This window comes from Platichthys flesus, chromosome 16, assembly GCF_949316205.1.
Source record: "Platichthys flesus chromosome 16, fPlaFle2.1, whole genome shotgun sequence".
In the NCBI taxonomy this organism is placed as follows: Eukaryota; Metazoa; Chordata; class Actinopteri; order Pleuronectiformes; family Pleuronectidae; genus Platichthys; species Platichthys flesus.
In genome coordinates this window covers 21471708-21482765 of record NC_084960.1, presented here as the reverse complement: position 1 = coordinate 21482765, position 11058 = coordinate 21471708, and the positions used below count along the sequence as shown (strand labels likewise).

General features: G+C 42.9%; 2 protein-coding genes across 2 annotated transcripts; both read right to left on the bottom strand.

The window, feature by feature from the left end:
• Window positions 1-5253: 5253 nt before the first annotated feature.
• Window positions 5254-6374, bottom strand: LOC133971016 (odorant receptor 131-2-like). Its single transcript, XM_062408185.1, has 2 exons — window positions 6228-6374; window positions 5254-6051 (listed from the first exon to the last, which is right to left on the bottom strand). The coding sequence occupies exons 1-2, from the start codon at window positions 6372-6374 to the stop codon at window positions 5254-5256; spliced, it is 945 nt and encodes a 314-aa protein (XP_062264169.1).
• Window positions 6375-7703: 1329 nt separating this feature from the next.
• On the bottom strand, window positions 7704-8757 carry LOC133971415 (odorant receptor 131-2-like). Its single transcript, XM_062408751.1, has 2 exons — window positions 8608-8757; window positions 7704-8471 (listed from the first exon to the last, which is right to left on the bottom strand). Exons 1-2 carry the CDS (start codon window positions 8755-8757, stop codon window positions 7704-7706), a joined length of 918 nt encoding a protein of 305 aa, XP_062264735.1.
• Between the last annotated feature and the right edge of the window lie 2301 nt (window positions 8758-11058).

Here is an 11058-nt window from a genome sequence, read left to right as displayed (position 1 = left end):
TTCTACCGCAAACTGATGCATCGGATCTGGAAACACGAGAATTGGAGCAGACGAGAACCTTGCCTTAAGTTCAATGAATGCTTTGTCTGCAGCAGGGGACTACTGGAAGGTGAGTCTCGGAGAAGTGAGAGCCATAAGCGGAGCCGCCACAGAACTATAGTTTCTGATAAAGCGTCGATAGAAGTTGGCGAACCCCAGGAATTGCTGCAGCCTCCTCCGAGTGGTGGGGATTGGCCAGTCAGACACTGCTTTTACTTTCGTGGGGTCCATCAGGATATGACCAGGCCTTATGATAAAGCCCAGAAAGTGACCTCGGAGGCATGGAATTCACATTTTTCTGCCTTTACAAGCAACCGATTTTCTAGTAGCCTCTGGAGGACACTTTGAACGTGCTGAATGTTCCGACTCTGATTTGGAAAATATCAGAATATCGTCCAGGTATACGAACACGAAAATTATCAAGAAGTCATGGAGAACATCGTTGACCATGGCCTGGAAAACAGCCTGAGCATTATTCAGACCAAATGGCATAACAAGGTACTCATAATGTCCACTCGGTGTGTTGAATGCAGTCTTCCACTCGTCCCCCTTTCACTAGGTGATATGCGTTTCGGAGGTCTAGTTTAGTGAATACTGTCGCCCCTTGCAAAAGTTCGAAAGCAGATGAGATGAGTGGAAGGGGGTACCTGTTTTTGATAGTAATATCGTTCAGGCCTCGATAATCAATACAGGGCCTAAGGGTCTTGTCCTATTTATCATCAAAAAATAACCCGCGCCTGCAGGGGATGACGATGGACGGATAATTCCAGCAGCCAGTGAGTCATTGATGTATCTTTCCATTGCCTTGGTCTCAGGAGATAAGAGAGAGAATAATCGTCCCCTGGGTGGTGAAGTTCCAGGAAGGAGATTAATGGCACAGTAATACGGGCGGTGTGGAGGAAGCGAAGTGGCCTGTGCCTTGTTGAACACGCCCTGTAGAGCCAAGTACTCCGATGGAACTCCTCGTAGATCAGTAACCTCCTGAAAATGAGAAGAACCGGATGTCAGAAATGAAGCAGATCTAAGGCAGACCGCATGACAGAAGTTACTCCACTGGAGAATGGAACAGGAACCCAGTCGATGTGAGGATTATGTCTCTTTAGCCAGGGGTGCCCAAGGATAATTGGTTGTTGCGGAGCATGAATCAGGTGAAAAGAGATAAGCTCTGTGTGGTTACCTGACATGCCCAGTCGAAGAGGAATGATGCGGTGGGTCACTGTGCATAAGAGACGCCCATCCAGAGCAGTGGCCTTGATGGGCCCCAGAGTCGATTAATACAGAGACTGTAGTAGTCTGTCCCTTGCAGAAAAGCTGAGTGTAGATAAGGGGCAGAGAGGGTTTTTCAGTAATGGAAAGCCCTCCATGTGGCTCACCAGTGTGGCTCACCCTTGGATTCTCTGGTGAGCCCGGTCTTTTACTGGACAAGATGACACGTAGTGGCCTCCCTGCCCGCAGTACATACAGCAGTTCTCCATCAGGCGTCGCTGTCATTCCACTGATGACAGCCGGGTCCTGCCGAGTTAAATTGGCTCAGTGGCAGCGTTTCAAATGCTTGTGAATGATGTAGAGTCTTCGTTCCTGGAGGCGCCCGTCGATCCAGATGGCAGTTGCGATGAGCGTTTCCAAAACCGCCTGAGGATCCCGTTCTGCCAGCTCATCTTTGATGACGTCAGAAAGACGGTTGTGGAAAGCGTCCCTCAGCGCCGAGGGGTTCCATTCGCTCTCCGCGGCAATAGTCCGGAAGTCAATGGAATAATCCACCACTCGTTGATGTCCCTGGGTCAGGTTTTTAGTGCTTCTACACGTTAATGTGGGTATCTGGCATTTCCACCGTCCCAAAAACTCTGGAAAAAAAACAACTCCTGCGATTTGTTGTGGTATGTAAGAAACTATACAATAGAGTGCATCGAATGGGAATACGACCATAATTGACTTCATAGTCGGTCAACATGGCATATCCCCCCACCTGGAGGCGGATATCTGGTGGAGGAGGATATCTGGTGGAGGAGGAGACCGGGTTACGTTACGAGCCATAGCATGGGTGTTACCTGGGAAGCTAGCCGAGGGGGGATGCTAACCAGCCAGTGAGCGGGGTGAGAGGCGAGATCTGGCTGAGAAGCAGAGCCTGCGGTCGGGGTAAGTCACAAGCCCAAGCCCCCTCCTCACCTCAGGCTCGCTGGGTGATATCGTCGGGATGCTGGCTCCATGTCAGCAGCTCGCTTCTGGTGGACCTGTCGGTGTTTGTTTACGGTTAGCAGCAGGGAGCTAACGCTAACTTGCTGTTAGTTTGTGTTTAAAGTTGCAGCACTTTCTGGAATGGCTGCTTGTGCACATTTTTACAGCAGTATTGCATGTGGCAGCCCATCCGGGAAGCAGCGGAGATCTGGCCGAGAAGCAGAGCCTGCGGTCGGGGTAAGTCACATGCCCAAGTCCCCTCCTCGACTCGGGCTCGCTATGTCATGTCGGGTTGCTGGCTCCATGTCAGCAGCTCGCTTCTGGTGGACCTGTCGGTGTTTGTTTACGGTTAGCAGCAGCCGCCTGACTGATCTCCCATCGAACAGGGGAGCGTTGACTGTGCATCTCTCGTGTCGCAGTGAGTGTCTTCAACTAGGAAAGCTGTTGTTTTGTTTTCGGTAATTGACGGTGACATGAAAGCTAGCTTCAGCGGCAGCCGGCTGCTCGGTGGTGGGTTGGATCCCAGCTGTACCCGGGCGGCTCACTGCGAGGCTGGCGATGCTCCCTCTGACTTCACACACTTCAGAGCCGGACACGTCTCACCGGCGTAGGGCGTCTGCAGGGTAATTCTCATTTTCATCATTGATCATTATCGATCTGTGACAAATCTCCAGCCTGTGTGTCCCCTGTGTGTGTCCCGCTATGGTTAGCAGCAGCGGGCTAACACTAGTTTGCTGTTAGTTTGTGTTTAAAGTTGCAGCACTTTCTGGAATGGCTGCTTGTGAACCCCGGCCGGGAAGCATCGGACTGGGAGGTGGGGGAGAGATCCCATTTCGGGTCAGGAGTGGAGGAATAATGCTCTCGGAGTCGTTGCTTCTGTGTGTGTCGCCCGGTTGAAACAGCAGTTATAACTTAAAACAGCTGTTTGTTGAGCTTTGTTAGAAAATAGCACCGGAATGTGTTCCAGGACCCCCCAAGCTGGAGCCCCTCCACGATCCCTTTGTCTGTGTTTGCGTGTGTGTCTGTGTGTCTGTGTGTATGTTCATTGATGAAAACTATTGCATGTTCGCTATGTGGCAGGAGGTCGGGATATCTGAGTTACCCTGAACGCAGCACAGCGATGTTGTTAGCAGCTGAACGTAGCAGCCCGTAGCTAAGCCTCCACTGCTGACTTGGCTTCATGTCCGCACACAGACCGTCAGTCCCCGCGGAGCGGAACCCAGACAGACCCGCGTCTGGGTGAGGGGTTCCTGGAGTGAGGGCGTGACAACAACCGGACTAAGACGTCTAGAACCGTCAAATCGAACTAGCTCTCAGCGGCTAAGTGGTCTCTCTCGGGGCTTAAGAGTACAGCAGCACATATTTTAAGTGTAGATATGTCTGTATACACATATATCTAATGCATGTATTTAAATAATGTACCTTTATCTTTATCAGAAGATGTAGTAGTTTGAAAATTGTCAAAACAGGTCAATCTGAGGAAGGCTGTTTTTGACAGGGTAAAAAGGGTTCTGTTTTAAATGATCCTTGTGGTATTTTGTCCAAAATTTTTTACAGACATTTCATTAAGACCCCAAGGAACCATATCAGCTGTGGTGAAATGGGCATAATATGTCCCCTTTAATGTAGCTTTGCAAAGAGTTTCCACTCGGCTCTACACAGAGTTTCCACTCTGCTCTACACTGAGTTTCCACGCTGCTCTACATTATTACTCAATACCAAACTTATCACAAACACTTGAACAAACATCAGTGTGATGAGACCTACCTGAAATGACAGGAACCAGAGAGACAAACATTTGTATCATATGTGCTATGATTTCTTCTTTTGGTCTATGTCCCATCTGCTTACATGGAGGAGGCAGGTTTATGAAATGTACTGCAGTCAGCCACCAGGGGGCATTTGAGATGGTTTGGCTTCACCTGCGAGGAGCTGTCATGTTGTCCCTGGTTATGACAGTAGGGTAATTCATTGAATGCATCGTCCCTCCTCACTCCCACCTGACCTGCGCTAACTTCACACGTTAACAATAAACACATATCGGAAATTATTAGGACACGTAGAGTATGTTACTTTGTGTTTCTTTTATTGCTCTAGTGTTTATGAGACACCTATTCACACACATACACAAAAAGTTTTAAAATGATGTGTGCACGCAGCTCAACTGCCTCACACAATACAACACAACACGAAACGAGACGTGTACGACCAGAACATCAGGATTCACGATCCGACATATTCCGTTAATGACTAATAACATGTTTGTATGAACCTAAAACTGAATTCTGCAGGTTTTTTTATAAATATCAGTTCTACATTTGAGTGATTAGAAAAGAGCAGAGGAGCAGAACCACTTGCTGACCACCGGAGTAATGCACCTCAATGCAGTGGTGCTGCGAAGAGAGGGGCTGGGGGCCACCCTGACACAGTAAAGGTTTGCCTAAGTAGAATGTTATAAGTGCAGCACACAGGTCTAAACTGAACAAATGTCTATTGTAGTCTGATTTCTGAATTGGAAACCTTATTTTGTACAGAACACACAACAGTAATAGTCTATAATACTTTTAAAATCACATTCTAGAAAACGAATGAGTTCAGATTTGTCTGATTGTACTGATGAAAAAGCATTAATGACTGAGGATTTGATTTATAATTAGGTAATAATAATTTTTTTTATATTGAGATGCATTGATGTGGTGCATGTGAATGGTTGACAGGTACCTCGTTACTAAATTGTGAGGCAAGTGAAGATGCACATTTCTACTGCACCCCCACCTACACCTGACACCTGCACCCATTGGACGATGCCAGCTATCAATCACACTGTGGTATCCACCCCCCAACACATCCGGTGCTTTATGGTCTGTTTGTCTCTAAATGATCATAATTCACTAAATTAACATCGGCTGATTGAAGAAGACTTGAAACTAGAGACTGAGACATAAACTCCTGAATGTTTACTGACGCTATAATGTCAGAAAGTATTGTTCTCATATTCTAAATCTTTAGTTAAAATCTGTTTGCACAGCAACATGAACTTCACCACGGTGTAATGGTTGATCTCCGTTTCCATATCAGGTGCTTTTTCAGGTGCTGTCTGAAAGTTTTGTCTCGTAGCCCATAAACGATCGGACTGATAAATCTAGGTAACACCTGAATGATAATATATGAAACGAAAAACACGTGTACAAAATGCTTGGGGAACAAGTTCAACAGGGCATTCCCTATAACATGGTTTAAATAGGTCAGCATGCACAGCAGCAGCTGAAAGCCATGAAGCAGGATGGTTTTACTTGCCTTCTTTGCATCTCTATCCCCTGATTTACTCACTTTAGCAGCCTTGGCAGCAAGGAAGATCTTGAAGTAAGTGTAGAGGAGCGTGAACCAAACACCAATCAGGTAGATAATGTAGGAAACCTCCCTTTTTTTTACACTGACAGGGTGTCGGAACAGGTTGTTTCTCTCACAAAAAATAGTAGAACGAAATAACTGTAGGGGCTGTGTTGCCAGAACGATAAACACATCTGACAGAGCAGAAATTATGTTCATGGTCCAAATCCAACCTATGAGAATGTATGTTCTTCTGATGGTGCAGAGCTCCGTATGTCGCAGTGGTAGACAGACGGCGATGTAGCACTCCACCGCCATGGCAGCTAAATTCAATGGTGTGTTGAGGGTGGTGAAGATGGCAAGGGAGATAATGAGGCAACACAGTGTAGCTTGGATCTTGTAGAAGACGTAACTCAAGAAAAACAAGCTGATTGTTGCAGTGAGCTGGATCATATCGTTCAACACCAGGTGGATGAATAAGATGTACCGAGGATTCAGGTAAAATATCTGGAAGAGAGGAGAAGAAACAGAAGTCAATGAAACTCTCCCCTGTTAGTTTATCTTTCTACCTGAAATCCCTGATAATATCAATGATCATGATAATAATAATAATAATAATAATAATAATAATGAGAATAATAATAATAATTCTAACATTATTTATAATTAAGAAGGATTCTGACCTGGTGTTTTCTGAAGGTGTTAATCAGTGTGCAGTTGATGTAGTTGATGGTCAGACCAAGAGCCAGAAGGAACACATTCTTGGCCACAACTGTTCCCTGACAGTCTCGATAACTCGTAACATTAAAGTTATAAGAGGAGGAATTCATGGTGACGATGTTCTTCTTTGGACCAGAAACCAAAAGAATACCTCTGATCAGCTGTTCAGGTTATCATGCAAAGACCTCTAGTTTCAATCTGAAACCAACATTCACTCTGACAGACGTTTTTCATGTTAGAGCAGTTAAAAAAAACACGCCTGCAGGGCCAGATACGGAATAAAAATACACAGTAGTTACGTTTATGGATTTGCATTCAACATTTTAACAACCAGAAATACAAACGTTGTGCTTATCGGAAAGGATGCAGCGTGATATGATAGTAAGTGCAGAAAAATAATAATGAAGACAGGGATCACAGATGTTAATCTGACAGATGTGAATTATTGAAGAGAAGGACTGATTTCCTGAAACTGGCTCTGTAACAGCAGAGCTGAATCAGTCCTTTTGTTTTACGGTGAAACCATTCAAACCCAATAATATCCATCTCAAACACACATCTACATTTTTACAGGTCTTGGAGGTCTCTTCAAACTGACCAAATATGGTAAATCAAATGACACATGCTTGATGAAGGAGACAAAAAGTCATTATTGTTGCAAAACAAATGCTGTTATTAGATATTATCTGCACATGCATTTAAAAAGGGTTCCAGCATTATAGACTACGTGATAATAACATACTGCAATGAGACTGTGGGATATGATTAACAACTGCCCTTCCCCTAACAGTGCACTTACCTATCGTCCTCCACCAGGACTCAAATAAGCCTGAGGGCAGATCGTTGGCTTTATATTCGGTATTGAGCGGCTGTATCATGAAGAATGAAACATGACGTCATGATATTCGCATGTGTGTGTGCTTATTGACAGTGTCAGTCAAAGAGGTGGGGCTTTAATGTGTCTTGTCATTGATTCTACAAGTCTTTGATCTTTTTTTATTTAGGATTGTACAACTTTATTTTTGTTATACATGTCATTGATTAAAGAAACTGAATGGGTTCTGTCCGTACACATATCATATCCTTCCACCTCCTTGCTGCAGTAGCTAGAATATCACTCAGAAGAGCTCGTACCTCTGAGGCCCTTTGTTCCAATCAAGCCACATCAAATGACTCACACTCATAGAGATCAGTTCTATAAATATGTGTGAGTTTCAAACATACAAATAAACAATCAAATAACAGGCCGGGGCAAAAACATGATCTCCTTTGCAGAGGTAACAAAAATGTTTGAATTCATCATGTTTTGACCAGACTTGCAGCTCCTGTGTGTAGTTGGAAAAAGTTGGAGTAGTGTGACAAGCAGTTTAGATTTACACAAGTGGAGCACGATGTTGGATTGAAGCTTTTCAACAACGAGCCAGTCTCTGAATGGTTTGTTAGGGTGTACTAAATTTACACAACAGATACCTCTTCAAATACCTCCTGAAAGTATTGTCTCGTATGCCATAGATGATTGGACTGATGGATCGTGGCAGGACTTGCACAATAATATAATAAGCTAAGAGGAGGTCTGTATAATTCTGAGGGAACCATTGCAGCAACACATTTAATAACCCAGGTGCTACATATGTGGTCATACAAAGCAGCAGCTGAAATCCATGTAGGAGGATTGTGTTTCTGGCTTTCTTGGCGTTTTTGCTTGCTCTTTTTGCAGTGAACAGAATTCTGAAGTAAGTATAAAAGATAATGAGCCAAACTAAGACTAGAAACACCATGTAAGTGATATCCCTCTTCTTGGTAATGAGTGGACTTGGAAATACAGTTTGCCGCAGACAGAAGACTCTGGAGTGGAAGAAGTCCAGTGGCTCTGTGGCCAAGGTGATGAAAAGATCAGGAAGAGCTGACAACATGCTGGTCGCCCAGATTGAACCAATCAGCACCAAAGTCCTCCTGATGGTGCAGATCTGCATGTGGCGAAGAGGGAGGCAGATGGCGATGTAGCACTCGACCGCCATGCAAGCCAGGTTCAGAGGGGTGTTTTCAGTGGTGAGCAGAGTCATCAGGATGAAGGTGCAGCAGATGGAGACGCTGAGTTTGTAGATGGTGTAGCTGATAACGAACAGGGTTACGGTCAGCGTCATTTGGATCATATCATTGATGACCAGGTGAATGAAAAGGATGTAGCGAGGATTCGTGTAGAAGATCTTGAAGGAATAAAACAAATTCGTTTTTATGAAGTAGATGATTTAAAATGAAAAAAATCTTAGTGTAAGTGTAACCACAGCTGCAAACGATTCATTGAATGATTTTTCTATTCATACTCGTGAAAGGATATCACACCTGGTGTTTGCAGAAGGTGTGAATGAGACCTGCATTGATGTAGTTGATGGAGATGCCGAGAACCACAACAATCACATTCTTGGCCACAGCTTTGGTGAAGGAGTCTCTGTACTCGATGACCACGGTCATGTTGGTGGATGACGAGTTCATCTCTTGACGTCTGAAGATCTGATGACAGAGAAAAAATTACAGTTTTTATAATGTCGTGTTATTGAAGAGGAAAGAATATAGTTCTGTCAGTATCATAGTAAAAACATCATGTTTGTTAAACTAAGGGCAGTTTAACTGTTTCAGGTGGATGTATTTATATTTTTAAAATAAGTGCTGTACTTTCTAAAAACATTCCTAATTATATGTTTTAATACAATATAAGCTTCCAAACTTAAATCAGTCCTTTTAGAGAATCACCTTATGACAGTGAGTCAGATTTCAATGGTATCACGATGAACACTTTTACATTTTGATTTGGAAAGTAATTATCTATACAAATTCAACACAAGGCTCAATATTAAGTAAATAGATTCAATTCTAACAAAAAAGGTTTCACAATGAAACTAACCTGTTATACAAGCTTTGAAATGTATTCTTTAAATATGCAAATACTAATTTATTGAGATCCTTTCAATACTAACAGAAAAAAAATCGTATTTTCTATTTTGAGTCAAAGGTCTTGACAGTTGATATTTTGTGAATCTCCTTTTATCGCTCACTTAATACAAAAATACAGTGAACAGGTCATAAATATCTACATTTCCCCCTGGTTGTTAAAATAATATACTATATAAATAAGACAGTGAATAAATTAACAAACAACTCAGTAAAAACATATATAAATATATATACATGTATACATATAGATGATAGATTGTATCAATCAAATATCTTATTGTCTAAATGTTGCATTTGTCTGAAAGATAACATGGAATTAAAAATAAGTCATCAAATAATTAATAATTTTCATTGTGTTCTCTTTGTCATTACACTGTTGCCTTAAAAAAAAGATGATTAAGAATTAAGAATTCATTATAATATATAAACAAGATATTTTTAAACAGCATCTGAATAGACATTTGCTTTGGTTTGAGGAGTCTGAGGAGACTCGGTTTTGATCAGGGACTCGAAATATACAATATCCTGCAAAAGAAGAGGAAAGATTAAATGTTAAACTTACGGAAATACACCATTAAAACCACAAACTAGCCTGTGTAAGCACTTCAGAAACAGGACAGCGTACAGGACAGTTCAAAGATATCACCTCAGTCGCTGCATAACATTACCAACACTGATGCTTCAGAGGCACTCAGAGGTTATATGTTGTGTTGTCAGCAATCATCCGAGGAATTGTGTGTGTGTGTGTGTGTGTGTGTATATGTGTGTGTGTGTGGGTGTGGGTGTGGGTGTGTGTGTGTCTGCTTGTCTCAGTTGCTCTTCAAACACAAACTAACATCACATTAATTTAGTTATTGATGGAAGGTGTCAGATTTCTTATCTGCATCATCACGGTCCACTTTAACCACGATGTGTTATGTGTTGTCAACACAATCACACAGAAAACACTGGACGGATCCTGGTAGTTTAGGATTAGAGTTGATGTTTATGTTAGGTGCAAATTGAGTGGCAGTTGGGGAGGGGACACACCTTGTGTCTCGCGGGCCTCCTCCTTTCTCTCCTCGCTCCAGCATTGAGCTTTGACTGTGTCTGAGGTCAGCTGGACTCTGGTTATAGGTTTACTTCCCCACTTTCATGTGTCATGTCCAATAATATGTGATACCGCGTCCTTGTGATGTCTAGTGTTACAGTGCCCATTCCACAGGATCACACTAATCTGTAATGTTTAAGGGAGTCAAGTGTGTCTGTTGAGATATTTTGTTCTGAAAGGACATCAACACTTAACAGCGTTTAATGCCCTTATCACAGGCTATTCCAAATATCACTGCTTCCTTCCTTTAGAAACAAACCATTTTGGTTTCCTCTGTGTGCTGCAGGACGTAGAGCAGGGCTCTTCAATAGGCGGCCCGCGGGCCAAATCCGGCCCCCGAGCTGGATTGGACTGGCCCCCGGATTGTTCTAGAAAATTGCTTGAATAAAAAAAAATTATATAATTTTTTTATATATTTTTTTTAAAATAACAATTTAGTAGCACTTAAATGGCACTTATTCAGAGGACTTTCTAGTTTTCTTTATTTTGAACCGAGCCGTGGGTCATTTGGTACCAGGCCGCCCAGAAAGAAAAAACAACTTATATTATTTCTGTTTTATTTATAATCTGACTCTGAACGGTGTTTTATTTTGAAAAATGACCGGTTATGACTCATGCTTTACGCATGTCAACACGTTTGTCTCGGTCACCTTTTCGCTGAACACAAACCCAGACGGTATTTGTCGGACCCATTTGTCAACAAACCAGGTGAATCCAGCATGTCTGTGCAAGGAGAAGATCAGCTGCTGGAG